Here is an 18,166-nt window from a genome sequence, read left to right as displayed (position 1 = left end):
GATAATCAGGGATAGAATCATAGAATCTTAGCAGGACTCTGCACATGTCCTTGCTGAATCTCAGATTTCTTTTGGCCCAATCCTCCAATTTGTCTAGGTCCCTCTGCATCCTATCCCTACCATCCAGTGTACCTACCACTCCTCCCAGTTTAGTGTCATCTGCAAACTTGCTGAGGGTGCAATCCACACCATCCTCCAGATCCTTAATGACGATATTGAACAAAAGCGGCCCCAGGAGCCACCCTTGGGGCACTCCGCTTGATACCGGCTGCCAACTAGACAGTGTAAGAAAAAGGAGGCCCAGTGCTAGCAGAAGAGGGTTTTGATTAATTGAGCTCTGTGTTATGGGTGCAGCACTTAGAGGCCCTGGCTCCCGGCTAGCACTTTGCAAGCTCTGGCACTGGCAGGAAGCGGTGCAGGCTGCTGGGCAGCGGCCCTGCCAAACCAGCTGCTGGTAGGTGTCAGTGTGGCATCATAGGTCAGTGCGTTCAGCTGTTAATCGAAAGGAGGGTGGTTTATGCTCCCCCAGGGATGCTGCTGAAGGCATGCTCCTCGTGGGCTCCTCAAGGTCTGCTGGGAGCCATTAAGTCACCCTTTTGCTGCCTCGAAGCCATCCCTCTTGGACACAGTGACTTCAGCTGGTGGCCTGAAGCTTGCGCTGGATGCAACACAAAAATCCATCTCCCAGCAGCCACACCGGGGGCTCGGGTTTAATCCTCAAGGCTGAGCAAAAACCTTCAGCCAGGCATGTTTCGCTCCCTTCCCGCCTCTGCCCAAGCGGCAAGGGAAAAATGGACAAGAGGTGCAGGCTCTAAGACTTCCTCCCTCTCACTTCCCTTTTGGCTGCGCAAAGCTCTTGGCCTGCCTCATGCCTCATCAGGGAAGCACGGCCATGCTACCCAAGCCTGAGTCACATCCGCAGCCTGGCCCGCCCCGGCTGACTGAGCACAGAGCCGCGCGAGTCAATGGCAGGTCGAGTCAGGAGCCTCAGCTCTTTCCCCTTACAGCCATACAGAGCTGCCTAGCAACACAAGAGCCTCCCTCGTGCGCTCCTGCAGCAGCTGCCTGAAGGTGTGGGTGGGAAAAGGGGACGAGGAAGCCTCAGGACAGGACACAAAAAGCATACAGGGGGTGGAAGATGGGAGGGATCAGCAAGGAAAGCTATCTTTCTGAGGTCAGAACATGTAGGGATAAAGTGAGAAAGGCTAAAAGTCAAGTAGAGTTGGACCTTGCAAAGGGAATTAAAACCAATAGCAAAAGGTTCTATAGCCATATAAATAAGAAGAAAACAAAGAAAGAAGAAGTGGGATCGCTAAGCACTGAGGATGGAGTGGAGGTCAAGGATAATCTAGGCATGGCCCAATATCTAAACAAATACTTTGCCTCAGTCTTTAATGAGGCTAATGAGGATCTTAGGGATAATGGTAGCATGACAAATGGGAATGAGTATATGGAGGTAGATATTACCATATCTGAGGTAGAAGAGAAACTCAAACAGCTTAATGGGACTAAATCAGGGGGCCCAGATAATCTTCATCCAAGAATATTAAAGGAATCGGCACATGAAATTGCAAGCCCATTAGCAAGAATTTTTAATGAATCTGTAAATTCAGAGGTTGTACCATGTGATTGGAGAATTGCGAACATAGTTCCTGTTTTTAAGAAAGGAAAAAAACGTGATCTGGGTAACTACAGGCCTGTTAGTTTGACATCTGTAGTATGCAAGGTCTTGGAAAAAATTTTGAAGGAGAAAGTAGTTAAGGACATTGAGGTCAATGGTAAATGGGACAAAATACAACATGGTTTTACAACAGGTAGATCGTGCCAAACCAACCTGATCTCCTTCTTTGAGAAAGTAACAGATTTTTTAGACAAAAGGAAACACAGTGGATCTAATTTACCTAGATTTCAGTAAGGCGTTTGATACGGTGCCACGTGGGGAATTATTAGTTAAATTGGAAAAGATGGGGATCAATATGAAAATTGAAAGGTGGAGAAGGAAATGGTTAACAGGGAGACTACAGTGGGTCCTACTGAAAGGTGAACTGTCAGGCTGGAGGGAGGTTACCAGTGGAGTTCCTCAGGGATCGATTTTGGGACCAATCTTATTTAACCTTTTTATTACTGACCTCGGCACAAAAGGTGGGAGTGTGCTAATAAAGTTTGCGGATGATACAAAGCTGGGAGGTATTGCCAATTTAGAGAAGGACCGGGATATCATACTGGATGACCTTGTAAACTGGAGTAATAGTAATAGGATGAAATTTAATAGTGAGAAGTGTAAGGTCATTCATTTAGGGATTAATAACAAGAATTTTAGTTATAACCTGGGGACGCACCAATTAGAAGTAACAGAGGAGGAGAAGGACCTTGGAGTATTGGTTGACCACAGGATGACTATGAACCACCAATGTGATATGGCCATGAAAAAAGCTAATGCGGTCTTGGGATGAATCAGGCGAGGTATTTCCAGTGGAAAAAAATAGCCACTGGGCTTTTCCACTTGCCACAGGGACAGGAGCTCGGATGGACAAAATGAACCTATCGCCCAGCTCTCAGCAGATGGAGACCCTCAGTTCATCATACTAGTAAAGAGATTGGGCTCTGGGCCCCAGTGCAGCAGCATTTTCATATTGTGACCCCAAATGGGCAGCCCTTTCTTTCTGCCCCCTGTTCCAGCTGCCAATGCACAGCTGCTTCCTCCTCTGACCTTGGCTCAGGACTGCCTGGCTGGGGTGTGCTGCACCTTGTCCCCGGTATAGTGCTTGGAAATGTATAGTGATGTCACTGAGCTGGGGGAGGCCTTGGCCAGAACCAATCCAATGAGTGTCAGCCCTTGGAGCAGTGGGGAGAGTGGCAGGGTCCAGAGCTGCAGGAGCTGGCACCAGGAGGGCAGCAGACTGCGCAGCAGCCCAGTGGGGGACCCAGCCAACATGAAAGTGTAGCGAGCAAACTGCAGTGTTCGTAGGGGTGGTGGATTCTGGTGGGGTGGCCAGCGTTGAATGGAAGTGAGAAAGCTGGCATAGTGTGTATGGTGGGGAGGGCGGCTGGGGCAGGCTCTCCCCCAGCCATTGGAACTGCGGCAGGTGTGCTGCAGGTGGGGCCCTCTGCACTGCTGGCACTAAGTGAAGGATTTGCCCATTTAAAGTAGTTCTCTTCCTTGGTTTGTGTCCCATTGCTGTCTCCTGCCCCCATGGCACCCCTGAGAAGAGACTCAACACAGGCTCTGATTCAGGGAGTGATTTTTATTCATCCATATTTATGACAGTTGCACAGAGAGGTGCCAGAGTGCTCAGCTCTGCTTGATTCTTTCACACCTCCACGCTGGGTTCTCACCAGGGCAGGGTGTTTCCTTCCCAGCTCATCAGGACGCCATGGTGTTTCTCAGAGAGGTCACAAATCACCTTCATGAGCCCGCTCACGCTCTCGTCCACCGTCAGGTCTGCCTGCAACATTCATGCCAGAGTGTGAGACAGAATACAGCTGCACTTTCCTCTCCAAGCACTGAGTATCCAGGGCTGGCTGGGGGTTCTCAACCTCTTCCATATAGTGACCCCATGTTCCAACAGAAAGAAATCCAGGGTATCTGGCCATCTAGCAAGGAAGGCAGTTGTGACCCTCTGAAACTGGGTTGGATCCCACTTGCCTGAAGGGGGTCTGAGAACTCCTGGCCTAAAGAATCTTCTTTTGCATATAAAACTAGTGCAGCTCAATCAAGTGTCCCTTCCCCCTAACCTGGAGTCTTCTGTGGGGGCCTGTCTAGCCCCTAAAGGTTTCCATTCAACAGGCCACTTACCACACCCTGCTCCCAGCAGTGATTCACCTTGACGGGGGGGGCTTCCCACCAGTCTCCGTGCTCCTGGCAGCTCTCTACCCCAACTGAGCCTCTTGCTGGCTTTTCTAATCACCTGGTCCCTAGCTGATCAGTCTCAGCTGGGGAGTAACTGATCTGCCATGGGTGAGGCTGCGCCCAACTCCCCTTAAAGAGCCAGCCACCCTGCGACACCATGGTTAACATTTCCCAAATCCTAGTGGCTATACAGACAGGGGGAGCTCTGGACTTACATAGAAATGGAATGAGTACATCATTGGAAAACACTGATTTCAAGACTGAGGATGGCTCAGAGGCTGCATCTACACAAACCCATTTTGGGACATGCACCATTGCACTAGGACCAGTTCAGCTTCCCCAGTGCTAACAAAGGTGAGCGCACCAGCATGCGCTGACAATTGGCCTTTTTAGCTTCCTGTCCTCTAACCCTGCCCAGAGCAGGCCTGCATATACCACAGCCATAGAAACAGCAGCAGCTGGGATACACTGGCCCTCATGCTGTTGTTGCTTAGCTCTGGTGGAGATGCGCTGGTCCTGTATTTCCTAACTATCATTGGGGTAGATGAGGCTCAGTAGTGTGTGCTGCAGAAGGCTTTCTCCACAGCCCGCTCTGTAGCATCAGAAGCCTGTTTTTGCTGAAAGTCCTTCATTTTATTTCATGAATGATGTGGCCTGAAGGCTGGTGGATCCTCTGTGACTGTTCCATTTTTCTCCTGAGTAAATGATTTAATTATGGCTGTATTAAGTATCTGGCGCAAGTTCGTTTTCCCTGCCAACACACATATCACAGTAGAGGCAGCAGAAGGATCTCTGAGTAAAAGGAAATGCTGGTGCAACCCCACCTTTCCCCAGACAATCTCTCTGCTGAGAGCCATCACTACCTGCACGTTAGGTTGAAAGTTTCCCAGCTCGGTTTTCACCCAGCCCGGGTGCAGCGCAGTGCACAGGAGCCCGTCTTGCTTGTATCCCATCGACTGGCACTTTGTGAGCATATTCAGCGCCGCCTGGAGGCAAAGCACATGGTGAGCCAAAGCAGAGCCACAACACCCCCCAGGCACAACCCACCAAACCCGGCTCATTCGCACTTGTGGGACGCTGCATCTGGGACTGATGAACATTCACTGCCTGACTAGCCAGGAACTGAGGGATTCAGCCAGGGTGGGGGGAGGGGGGAAGTGCTGCAGTGGCAGGGGGAAGAAGATCCCGGGGCAAGGGAAAGGCAGCAAAGGGAAGAAGAGAAGAAGGAGCCTTCTGTGAAGGAACTGTTGGCCCCTCACTGATATTCAGTGGGGTTTTGTGGTTGGCCATCTCCCAATACCAAAAGAAGGGGGAAGGGCCGATGAGAGATCAGGACCCTGAGACTGACTGACTGAGGCCAAGGCTCCAGCTCAGCCTGATTGACAGGTCATCCAGGCCGCTGAGGGAGTCATGAGGCAGGGGGTCCTATCCTCTATGTGTGCTGAAGCTGCTGGGCCTGAGTGGGGCCAAGCTAAGGAGAGCTGGAATCAGAGCTGTGCTGGAGGCAGAGTGGAGCTGGAGCTGGAGCTGGGGCTGGGGCTGGAGCTGTCTGGAGCCAGGTGCAGGGAGCAGCTGGGCAGACGGGGTCCCTGGGCATAGGGCCCAGCACAGGGAGACCCCACCAGTCAAGAGGCCTTGCGGGTCGCACTGGGAGGGAGATCGTAACCACCATGGGGGGTGACGCTGGGGGGAGGGGCCCTCCCACCTAGAACCCGAGGGCATGTGGCAACCGCCAGAGTGACTGTCTGACCTGCGGCATCCCTGCAGCACAGCCAGGGCCTGGCCAGGGACCTGGGATGTGTGAGGAGCAGACTGTGCACTTCCCTTACATTCCAGGCATAGCTGCTTGGGATTTCCGCAAGCCATAGAGTGGGGTGACGGCTTTTCTTTTCACCTTTCCCAGTTTCAGCTTATTTTTAAGGACTTGCTGTTTAATAAATCGTGTTTGCTTTGAACTATATGCGATAATCAGTGGGTCAGAGAAGCGTCCGGAGCAGAAAGGGTACCCCGGAGTGGAGACACTCGAGCCCTGTCCTAAGTACGACAACCAGATTGGGAGTCGAGCCCCAAGAATCCTGGGCCCAGCCTTGTCAGGGTTACAAGGACTCTGCCACAGACGAGAGTAGAAAGGGAGTCCCCGAGATCAGGCAGGCCTCTGAAGAGAGTGAGAGCGAGGACTCAGATCCTTTGACTAGCGAATTCCAATGGCATAGTGTATAAGCCAGGAAAGTTCCCCATTTACACTTCGATGGGAGGTGGGTCAGAGCAGGGAGAGAGAGGCCACAGTGGTAAGAGGGGCATTTCCATGGGCACTTGGAGGGAGTGGAATTCTAGCCATCTTCAGCAGAGCAGTGGAAATAAAGATCCTTTTGGTCAGTGAAGATGACCCTTGAAGGATCTCACAGTGCTGTACACACCAGCCATCTGCAGGCACCTGCGCTGGGCTGTCCGGGTGCCTAAGTCAGGCGCCTCAGCTTTTGTGTGCACCACTGCATGATGCAGAATTTTGCAGAATTCCCTGTTTCCCTCGCAAAATTGGGGCTGCAGAGCAGTGAGAGGAGCTGGAGCGCTGAAGCTGGCTGGGCTGGAGGCTGCATGCTCTGCTTGCTACTCAGTCTCCTGAGGACGGGAGAGGGCCTGGGAGACCCAGCCAGCTCTGGAAAAGGTCAAGGAAGGTCAGGACTGCACCACACCACACCCTGGCAGAACAGTAAAGAAGCTGGGGGGAATAAAGGCTCTGGGGGTGCTGGTGACTGGGACAGGGAATGCCCCCTGGCTGGGCTCTAGCAGGACGGGGGTATCTGGGCTGGGGGAGTTCCCCACAGCTGGGCTCTGGGGGGGATGTGAGTGCAAGTGTCTGGGCTCTGGGGGCCCCACACAGGCCCCTCCAACAGCCCCCAACTGGAACTGGATTGTCATAGGGGTTTCTTTAACTCTCTACTCCTGGGGGACTCTTTTTTGCTGTTGTCTATATTGTTGACATACTTGTTGACAGGTATTTTTAAATAAATTACAAAAACAATTGAAACTGGAGAATCTCCTTCCTTAGCGGTTTTTAAGGTCAGGCTTGACAAAGCCCTGGCTGGGATGATTTAACTGGGAATTGGTCCTGCTTCGAGCAGGGGGTTGGACTAGATGACCTTCTGGGGTCCCTTCCAACCCTGATATTCTATGATTCTATGATTCTATGATTATATTGTGTTATTTTCACAAATAAAATGCAGCATTTTGCAGAACTGTAAAATATTTTGTGCAGAATTTTAAAATTTCTGGCATAGACTTTTTATGTTTTTGGCGCAGAATTCCCCCAGGAGTAATAGATACTAAGGTCAGAAGGGACCATTATGATCATTTAGTCTGACCTCCTGCACAACGCAGGCCACGGACTCTCACCCACCCACTCCTGCGAAAAACCACTCACCTATGTCTGAGCTATCGAAGTCCTCAAATCGTGGTTTAAAGACTTCAAGGAGCAGATAATCCTCCAGCAAGTGACCCGTGCCCCATGCTACAGAGGAAGGCGAAAAACCTCCAGGGCCTCTTCTAATCTGCCCTGGAGGAAAATTCCTTCCCGACCCCAAATATGGCGATCAGCTAAACCCTGAGCATATGGGCAAGATTCACCAGCCAGATACCCAGGAAAGAATCTTCTGTAGTAACTCAGATCCCATCCCATCTAACATCCCATCACAGGCCATTGGGCCTATTTACCATGAATAGTTAAAGATCAATTAATTACCAAAATCATGTTATCCCATCATACCATCTCCTCCATAAACTTATCGAGTTTAATCTTAAAGCCAGATAGGTCTTTTGCCCCCACTGCTTCCCTTGGAAGGCTATTCCAAAACTTCACTCCTCTGATGGTTAGAAACCTTCATCTAATTTCAAGTCTAAACTTCCCAATGACCAGTTTATATCCATTTGTTCTTGTGTCCACATTGGTACTGAGCTTAAATAATTCCTCTCCCTCTCTGGTATTTATCCCTCTGATGTAGTTATAGAGAGCAATCATATCTCCCCTCAACCTTCTTTTAGTTAGGCTAACCAAGCCAAGCTCCTTCAGTCTCCTTTCATAAGACAGGTTTTCCATTGCAGGGTTTGCTCAGCACCTTGGGACCCTTCAGGTGAGCAACAGGGTGTCTGAAAAATATTGGTCTTAAAACAAAGCTTGGGCTGTTGGAGAGAGCAGCAGCATGCACATGCAGGAAGAAATTCCAAGAAGATGGCCACGGGACGCGTGGTGAGACCATGCCCCTTGGGAGCTCAACGCACATGGGCATTTACAAGCTGTGGGGTGGAGGCAATAGGAGATTGTAAGATCAAAAGACTTAGCAGCATTGGAGCCAAGTGTGGTGGAATTTGTGAGGGCAGCAAACTTCCCAGGGAGAGAGTATGAAGCTTCCAACACCTTTGTAGCGCCACATACATCTCGCTTCAGAAGGAGTCTGGCCAGTATGGTGGATTATAACTGGCCGAGGATGGTTCCTGTTATGCCGCCAAGGAAAAGGGGGCAATACTTTACATCCTGTCCCAGAGTGAAATCAATAACTATGCACTCACAGTCAGTGCTTATAGCAGTCTGACAAAAGTGTGTGGGAGGGTTATCATCACCCCCATCTCTGTAAAGCAGTTAATTCTGCCCCCCCAAGCTTGACATCAGTTCTGTTCCCCATCTCACCACTGCTCCATCTGCAACCCCTGGGGTTCTTCATGCCCCTGTCCCAGCACTGGAGCGGGAGAAGGTCCAGGAGTTCTTTTCCCCCCCTGCCTCTTCCCTCACTGGGTGCTACAGGGAAGGTTATTCATAGAATCATAGAATATCAGGGTTGGAAGGGACCTCAGGAGGTCATCTAGTCCAACCCCCTGCTCAAAGCAGGATCAATCCCCAACTAAATCATCCCAGCCAGGGCTTTGTCAAGCCGGGCCTTAAAAACCACTAAGGAAGGAGATTCCACCACCTCTCTAGGTAACCCATTCCCGTGCTCCACCACCCTGCTGGTGAAAAAGTTTTTCCTAATATCCAACCTAAACCTCCCCCACTGCAACTTGAGACCATTACTCCTTGTTCTGTCGTCTGCTACCACTGAGAACAGTCTCTTTGGAACCCCCTTTCAGGTCTTTGAAAGCAGCTATCAAATCCCCCCTCATTCTTCTCTTCTGCAGACTAAATAATCCCAGTTCCCTCAGCCTCTCCTCACAAGTCATGTGCTCCAGCCCCCTAATAATTTTTGTTGCCCTCCACCGGACTCTTTCCAATTTTTCCACATCCTTCTTGTAGTGCGGGGCCCAAAACTGGACACAGTACTCCAGATGAGGCCTCACCAATGCCGAATAGAGGGGAATGATCACATCCCTCGATTGGCTGGCAATGCTCCAACTTAAACAGCCCAAAATGCCGTTAGCCTTCTTGGCAACAAGGGCACACTGTTGACTCATATCCAGCTTCTCGCCCACTGTAACCCCTAGGTCCTTTTCTGCAGAACTGTTGCCTAGCTGCTCCATCCCTAGTCTGTAGCAGTTCATGGGATTCTTCCGTCCTAAGTGCAGGACTCTGCACTTGTCCTTGTTGAACCTCATCAGACTTCTGTTGGCCCAATCCTCTAATTTGTCTAGGTCCCTCTGTATCCTATCCCTAACCTCTAGCGTATCTACTGTGACGGGGCAAGGCCTGATGGCTATAGAAAAGTTGTGGGAGATAGATATATTAGCTCCAGGCTAAACAAATCCCTGGTGCCAGGATAAGTGAAATGGCAGCTGCTCCAGGTCAATTAAGACACCTGGGGCCAATTAAGAACTTTCCAGAAGGCAGGGAGAAGGCTAGGTTGATTGGGACACCTGAAGCCAATCAAGGGCTGGCTGAAACTAGTTAAAAGCCTCCCAGTCAGTCAGGTGGGTGTGCATGTCAGGAGCTGTGGGAGGAAGTTGCGCTGTTGGAGAGACTCAGTAGTACACACCATATCAGGCACAAGGAAGGAGGCCCTGAGGTAAGGGTGAAGTGGAGCTTGAGGAAATGAGGGCTGCTGTGGGGGAAGTAGCCCAGGGAATTGTACATGTCATGTTTCTAAAAGGTCAGCTACCATAGGATCCCTGGGCTGGAGCCCGGAGTAGAGGGTGGGCCCGGGCTCCCCCCACCCGCCAACCTTTGCCCCCGGATTAATCACTGAGAGTGGGAGACAACAGAGACTGTGCAAGGAAGGATAACTTCTCCTCACCTCCCTCGCTGGCTTATGATGAAAATGGCTCAGTAGACTGTGACCCTTGTCTCCAGAGAGAGAAGGGTTACGTGGAGAGTCACAGTGAGCCTCTGAGGCTAGCAAAAATCTGCCAGGAAACACGGGAACCACGGAGGCAAGGACAGAGCTTTGTCACACTACCATTCCTCCCAGTTTAGTGTCATCTGCAAACTAGCTGAGGGTGCAATCCACACCATCTTCCAGATCATTAAAATTAACAGACTTAATTAATTCTGTTATATGGACCAGTCACAAGAGATGGACAAAGACCTACCTTTCCTATTGGGGGTTAAATATGCTCCATTTTGGGCATCGTGGATGTAACTATTTCAGAATGGTCATCACCTTCACTCATTATCTTCAGGCTGAGAAATATGAGATTCAGTGACTACCCCATGACTGGTTAGCCTGGGGGAGCCATACCTTACTGCAGCGGTAGGAGACTACTGGCACGAAGGAGAACGTTTCAGGAGTTTTCTCAATGGATCCCAGAACAGTGGAGATGTTGACAATGGCCGCCTTGCTGCAGCTCATCCCTTTCTGGTTGCTGCCCTGGGCAGCCTTCTTCAGCAAGGGCAGGAACGCCTGGGGAGACACTGGGTCACTTTGTCCTTGATAACAAACTTACCAGCTTCTCAGACCTAAATCTGCCTGCACCTGAGTCCCACTTCCTGGGCTCCCCACGACCGGTTCCCCCCTTTGCTTCCTCCTCCCACTCCCCATTTCCCACCTGCCTTCACGGCACCCCTTTTGCTAGAACAGCTTCCTAATTAGCTATCCCTGAGCATCTCCGCCTTCAAGCTACTCCTCAACCACCACCTGTTCTGTTCCTTCTACCACCTAGAATGTCCCTAGAATGCCACTGTCTGTCCTGAACCTGTTTGTGTCTTCAGACTATAAATTCTTTAGAGTGAGAGCTGGATTCTATTCTGCTCTGCATGTTGCCAGCTGTAAAATGCCGGGTCCAATTACAGTGCTGTGTAAGCAATAATAATACTAATTGATAAATAATAATAAGCATCTAGATGAGGTTTGCAATGTCTGGATCACCAATGGCATAAAAAGTGGGTGCACTAAATTCTCTTCTCTGTTAGGCCTGTGTCACCCCATTATAGCGAACGGAGCGTGTCAGTGTTACCAGGGCAGCTGCACCTTTGACCCCTTCTCTGGTCTCTGAGAGCCCCTGATCAGGTGTTACACCTCGTGCCGTTACCTCCCCAGGGTGGAATCCTGAGATTCCCCAGCTCTCAGAGCGGGTCTGGTTTGGCACCTGCAAGCAGAGCTGAGCAAAAGTTTTTGACCAAAACTTTTTTCAGTGAAAAATGCGGATTCAGTGACACCGCAATATTTCACAAATTCACGTCGATTTCACAGACTTGTTCTTTTGGGGAAAGTTTCTGAAAAAATTGAAACATTTTAATTTTTCATTTCAAAATGACATTTTGGTTCAAACTTCCTTTCATTTGCTCTTGAAGAAATCCAAAAATATTTTAAAATGTTCAAAATTGAACTGTTTTGTTTGACCAAATGATGAAGAAGTAATAATAATAATCATCATCATTAGTATTAGTTTTTACTCTGTGATTTGCCAAAAATTATCATTTTGTTCTGATCCAGAATGACTTTTTTTAACTTTTCAAAATTGCCAACAAACCAAGAAATCCATAATTCATGCAGCTGTATCTGCAAGTCTTCCCTTCGGGAAGCAGTGGTGAATACAGTGACCCAAACGAACCTTCGGAAAAGGAAGGAGAGTTTAACATTTGCAGCAGGAACATGGCAAAGCATAACAGAGAGGGTGTTTAACACAACAGGTCTATGTGCAGGTCTGTATTACCTAAACATTCAGGGGAAGCCTTAGGAAGGCTCAACTGCTTCGGACCCTTCTGCAGGGTCTGTATCTGTCTGCTCCTCTGAACAGCTCGCTGTGACAACCGCCCCCCGACCTCTGTGTTTGTACACCATGGAACACAACAGAGCTCTGACCCTGATTGGAACCTCTGGGCTTTACCAGAACACAGAAAAATCTATTCTAATGCTAACAAATGGGCCACTTCCTTTTAAAGCAGGGTGGGGTGAAATACTAGATCTCTTCAGCTAATTATCTTGCTTTAAACCAAAAATCCTAAGTATTCTCACCCGAAGGTGGACTCTTACCTGGGCCCAACAACGTTTGTGTTATAGACGCTTAACATATCTTCAGGAGTGGCTGACTCAAGTGTGCTTGGTGGCATAACGCCAGCATTATTTATCAGCAAATTTAGGCCAGTTCCTCCCAGACGGGCCTCAGCTTTCTTTGCAGCGCTCTTGATGCTCGCTGAATCTGTAGCTTCTGGAGAGAGAATACAGGACTGGTTATGAGCACGGTTTGGTTCCATTCCTGATACTACATGAAATAAATACAGCCACAGTTCTGGTAGCCTGGTTAAAAGCCCATCTCTAGAGACAGCTGATAGAGAATTCAGTTAATATGTTGAGCAGAGCACTCCTAACTCTGATGGGTCGTTCACAACCCGCAGCCCAATTTTAAACACATCACTGTTAGAATGTGCGCTCCATTCCTGAGATCACGGCAGGGAGCACAAATCCAGTCAGGGATTTCCTGTTTCAGGCAAAAAGTTCATAAAGTATTTCCAGGCACTTTTAATTGAGAACAAGCCAGCCCAGACCTGTGCCTTCCTGGCAACATCTCTAGGTTACTGAACTGGAGACTTCAGTGCAATAAGAGTTTATTGAGTAGATCTTAAGTGCAAAGTTAGACTTATATAATGCCACTTACACTTAGATGTGTGGGTTTGGATGCAAACTAAGGAAGGATCTTCTGGAAAGGAAAGGGAAATTTTGGAATGACCGCTTTCATGGCTGCACCTACCCTCGTTAACGTTGTACTACGTAACTTGAAGACGCGACGGTGATTTGTGCAGTAGAGAGGTGAAAACGGTGTCTAATGACTCTTTTGGCCAACTTAAAGCTGTTTTATCAAAACTAGCTTGGTGCTAATTTACAAATTTACTCTAAGTTAATGAATGTCAATCATGGACAACCTTAGCTGAGAACTTCCAAGTGTTTTTGTGTTTCAGTTTTATGATAGAAATGGTCAAACTTGAGTGCCTAAAGTTAGGCTTCTACAGCCATATTTTGGCACCTGAATATTAGTAGCCTGATCGACCACTGAAAGCCAGTAGTTCATGTCTATTCAGGTGCCTAAATATGGATTTAAGAGCTTAGACTTTATGTCCTGTGCTTAAAACATGGGGTTAGGAACCAGGTGATCAGGATCCCAACTCTGCCGTAGACTTCCTGTGTGATCTTGGCCAGAAGTGTCCACTAATTTTGCGTGCCTGTCTTGATACACCATTGGGCCTGGTTTTCAGAGATGCTGAGAAGTCCGGTTGAAGTCACTGATAGATGCATGTGCTTAGCTCCTTTCATAATCAGGCTCTCAGTGACTCTAAATGGCCTCTTTGAAATTCAGACCAATTTAAACCAAAGACATTTTCTCAACTGAATTTGTTAAAACCAGGGTCATAATCTAAAGAAGAATCTGCATGCGTGTGAGGGTGAACAACAGACTGAAAACAAAACAAAACACAACAAACCACTTCTGTCTGGAGAATAATTTTGTGAATTTTCAGGCTAAGGGAGATTTATTTTTGAGAAAGTTAGAAGGGAGGGGGAAAAACTGTACTAAGACTGGAATGGATCTGGAAACTGTAATCACCTAATCTCTTCTGAACGATTCATTCAGCACCTTGGTATATTGTATGGTCATGCATTAGTAGATGAGGTCTCGTGCTGTGACAGCCTCACCCCCCCTTAGGGCATGTTGTATAAGGACCAGTCAGGCATATTCTACCTATTATTGTCAATCGAGACTGCTCCCGCCGACACTAGGCCTGGCTGAGATTTAGTTTGTCATCTTCTCTCACTGCAGTTCTCACAAAGGTGAGCATGATCCAGTCCTGCTCCCATGCTGGAATCAGCGGCAGAACAGAACCCCTCTTTGATTTAAAGGGAGCAGAACCAGGTGCAGTGTTTGGCACGGATTACCAGACAAGGCAGGCAGCCTCTGTGACTGCGCTTTCTGCATTATTCAGCGATGAGGAACTACGATCCACTGACACTGGCAGCGTACTAACAAGTTGTGGCCCGTTTAGCTGCACTAGTGATTACGATCTAGTCAGGTGCTAGGAAGCTGGAAAAGAATGGACGTGGAAAGGGTCAGAGCAGAGACTGCGAATCAGAAAGCAGCTAAAGGACAGCTGGCCATGCAGTGTCTGCAGCATGCTGGTTGGCAGGAGAGATGTGCCGAGGACGTACCTAGCTGCAGAATCATAACGTTTGGGTGCTTGGAAGCCAATTTTTTTAATTCCTGGAAGGAAAAAAAGAAGAAGAAGAATTAAAAAAAAAAAAGCATTATGGAACCTAAGTGAAAACACAGGCACAAATGCTGCATCGCCCCGTCAGACAGAGCCCTGGCACCGAGAACACCCACAGCCCTATGGCACAGATTCTGCTGTCACCCACATGCAATCCCATTCATTTGAATGGGGGTATGTGAGTTTAACAGAGAGCAGAAGCTGACCCTGTGGCTGGCCTGGGAACACCAGGGCACTGCTCTGGGTGAAGACCATGGGAACAACCTGGGTCATCATGCAACCAAAAAATCAGAGTGGGTGCATATGAAGTCCCAGCTTCTCCCCTGCCTAGGGCCTTTACCCCATGCTGTTCCCCAACCAGTCTGTCCTTCAGCTGGCTTTCCCTTTCCACACACCTTGCATGTTGTTCACTCTCTTTTTCTGTCTGTCACTCCTCTTCCCCCAACCATCCTCTCTTTTAACCTGCCTCCTGGTTCTTCTTCCTTCCCCATCCCCTCAACCTCTCTCCATCAGTTCTCCTCTTTCCCCCATTCTCCCAACTCTGCCCCAGCCATCACTCACCTGCTCCCCCATACCCATCACTCACTCCTGTTGACACATTTTTCTCTTGTTCCAGTTGCTGGGCAGGGGCCTCCTCTCCAGAGCCCGCAGGAGCAGGCACTGGGGATCAGCTCATGTTTTAGTAATTGCCCTGAGAAACAGCTAAGGAACCTCCCAGATCTCCTATGGGCTGCTGTGAAGTAGTCAAGGTGCATCTTTTAGCACCAGTGATAAAGTAGCAAGGTAGAAACCGTTTTTGCCCCATTGCTGTCATATGGGGATTGGGGGTCTGGTTGGGGATATCAGCAGAGCTGGGTGAGTAATTTTGGCCAAAACTCCTTTGAGCAAAAGTTGCAGATTCGATAACACCAAAAGAGCTTGTGAATTTGTGTTGGTTTCTAGAGAAACCTGAAAAAATCAAAATGTTTCAATATTTCTGTTCGAAACAACTTTTGTTAGGAAATTTCCTATAATTTAAAAAAAAAAACAACCTTCCAAACCATTTAAAATTGCTCAGAATCAGAATATTTTGTTTCAGATCGAAGCAAACATTTCATTTGATCCAAAATAGATTTTTTTTTTAATTTCTTACATTTTTGTAAAAATTGTTTTTGGTTTGAGCCAAAACAATATTTTTGTTTGTCTGCTTTTTTGGAATTGCCAGCAAACCAAAATATCCATTATTCACCCAGCTCTAGATATCGGTTTCTGGCCTGCCTCTCCATGACAAGCCATGGGCAGATACGGAGAGGCAGGGGCCACTGGGATCCTCCCTGAAGACAGTTGCTGGAGAGCAGTAGCCATTTAGTATCAATGTTCCCTCTAATTTTTTACATCCATGTGCAGAATGAATTTTGTTGTGTGCATCAATATGGAGGTGATGTGTGGCAGGGGTGGGGGCCGAGGGGTTCGGAGAGCAGAAGGGGGCTCAGGGCTGGGGCAGAGGGTTGGAGTGTGTGCGGGGGGTGCGGGCTCCGGCTGCGTGTGCGGGATCTGGGTTGGGGCCGGGGATGAGGGGTTTGGGATGTGGGAGGGGCTTCAGGGCTAGGACAGAGGGTTGGGATGCGGGAGGGTGAGGGCTTGGCTGGGGGTGCGGGCTCTGGGGTGGGGCTGGGGATGAGGGGTTTGGGGTTCAGGGTGTCCCGGGCCTGCGTTAGGGAGAGAGGACTCCCCCCAGATCTCTCTCGCCCCAGCAGCTCCAGGGCCAGGGGAGAGGTGCCTATCCCCGCTGGGGCAGCTCCTGGGCTGGGGCTATCTCAGAGGGAACTTAGTTTATTACCCTCGCAGGGTATGTCTACACTGCAATTAGATACCTTTGCCTGGCCCATTCCAGCAGACTCAGGCTCGCAGGGCTCAGGCTAAGGGGCTGCTTAATTGCAGTGTGGATGTTCATGCTCGGACAGGAGCCTAGACTGTAGGATCCTGAGAGGTGGGAGGGCCCCTAGCTCAGGTTGCAGCACTATAGACATTTGGGCTCGGGCAAGGAGGGCAGAGAGGAAGAAGCATCACAGGGAGAGCTCCCACTATAGGAAGGATTATGGGACAACAGGCAAACCTCACTTCCTCCACGGCGACATCAAGGGCTAATGGGTGGTCCCAGCACTGCTGGGGAAGGAGGGCTGGGGTCTCAGAGGCGGTGAGGTGGTCGGGCAGAAATCATGCACTTTTGGATTCAGATGTCTGAGCGTTTATTGAATAGCAGCATCCTTCCCCACGCCAAGCATGAACATCAGCCAGGTCTGCTTTGGACCCCTGGCATCCAGGCCTATGGATCTGTAACAAATTGGGTACCTGACTGGGCAACGTGCCAGGCTCCCTGCCGTCATTACAGGGTAACATATCTGTGATGTTCTAGCTGTGGCTCTGCGAGGAGCCAATACTTTACATGGTAATGGGGACAAGTGAGTGATACAGCGTGCACGAGAGCTGCGTATAGTTAACGTGCAGCAGTAGAGTTTCATTAGTGTCAAGGGGAGTGGAGGAGCAGCGTCTGAGCAGCAATGACTGGGGGTGATCTGTGTGCAGAGGGAGGGCAGAGGCGGACAGAATGTCTGTGTGTGTGTTGGGGGGAACTAACAGAATGGCAGCACCTCACACCCGCTCTGCATAAGGTGCAGGGCAGTGGAGAATCAGGCCCAGTAGTGTTAGGGTTGGGTAAAATTGGGGTCAGTCCAAATCAGGCCTCCTACTGCAACTTGCAAGGTTCCCTGTTTTAGCAGGGCAGGAGATTTCAGGGGTGGAGGGGAACATTCAGCTGGGAAACCTGTTACCGACTCACTCAGTCCTCATCTAAACCCATGCCTTTATCGCATGCCTTTTGGGGGAACATTTTCTAAAACAAAGTTCAGCTAAGCAAAAAAGCTGCTTCTCACCTGCGCTCGCGCTCCCTCTGGGTCCCGGCAGGTGGCAAAGATCACTTCGGGTGGGTTCGGTTTCCCTATAAAATGCTTGATCAGCTCCAGACCAATTCCTCGATTGGATCCAGTCACTAGGACACTACGGACATGAAACCCTGCCATGGTCTCTTTGCAGCTGCCTCTAGTCTCTGTCTCCGTCTCTTTGCAAGTTCAGTTAAATACGGGCTGTGTCATTTCCCCTGAGCTGATTTCACTCAGTCGAGTCCCCGCCTACCTTTTTTGTTAGTTTCATTGGAGGCATAAGTTTGTTTGAAAAGCTTATGCTATGTTTGAGCAAATGACTCCATTGATGAATATCCGGAATAAACAAGAGCTGAGTCAGTGGACATGAGGGTGAAACACGAGTTTGCTGTTTGAACAGCTGCAAGTCATTGGGACTGAAAAGCCCTGTTATTTTTCTTATCATTCTTAAGATCTTAGGCTACCCCAAAGCCTTTTCTTTCATCACTAACTTCTTTGTGGGGTTCTCTCTTGCTTTAGCTATATGCTCAGTTGGGTACATAGACACAGGTTCCCTGAAACTGCAGCTCCAGTGTGCTACATAGCTCAGCGGACTTGCACAGATCTAGAAAGGGTAGGAAGGGAAATGGAGCAAAGTTTGTTAAACAAAACAGTGATCAGAAAACTGGAAAGGAGAGTCAGTGCAAAAAACTGCCCTAGGGTAGTGTTAACTACAGAAGGGGCTAAAACACAAGAGTCAGATCCATTCTGAGTGCCCCAGAGTACAGGTCATGGCTGTGGTTT

General features: G+C 49.1%; 1 protein-coding gene across 1 annotated transcript; it reads right to left on the bottom strand.

Annotated features, from left to right (window-relative positions):
- Positions 1–3,332: 3,332 nt before the first annotated feature.
- On the bottom strand, positions 3,333–17,524 carry LOC141996753 (C-signal-like). The gene is made up of 6 exons (XM_074969048.1): positions 17,378–17,524; positions 14,407–14,458; positions 12,244–12,418; positions 10,510–10,690; positions 4,714–4,836; positions 3,333–3,446 (listed from the first exon to the last, which is right to left on the bottom strand). Exons 1-6 carry the CDS (start codon positions 17,522–17,524, stop codon positions 3,333–3,335), a joined length of 792 nt encoding a protein of 263 aa, XP_074825149.1.
- Between the last annotated feature and the right edge of the window lie 642 nt (positions 17,525–18,166).

The sequence above is a fragment of the Natator depressus genome, chromosome 12 (assembly GCF_965152275.1).
Source record: "Natator depressus isolate rNatDep1 chromosome 12, rNatDep2.hap1, whole genome shotgun sequence".
NCBI classification, from domain to species: Eukaryota; Metazoa; Chordata; order Testudines; family Cheloniidae; genus Natator; species Natator depressus.
This window is presented reverse-complemented; position numbering and strand designations above follow the sequence as displayed.

Coding starts and splice junctions, on each gene's coding strand:
- LOC141996753 (XM_074969048.1), bottom strand. CDS start 17,524: ATGGCAGGGTTTCATGTCCGTAGTGTCCTAGTGACTGGATCCAATCGA. Junction 10,691..12,243: donor ACAAACGTTGTTGGGCCCAG/GTAAGAGTCCAC, acceptor TCAAGGACAAAG/TGACCCAGTGTCTCCCCAGG. Junction 3,447..4,713: donor ACTTTCAACCTAACGTGCAG/GTAGTGATGGCT, acceptor TGAATGTTGCAG/GCAGACCTGACGGTGGACGA.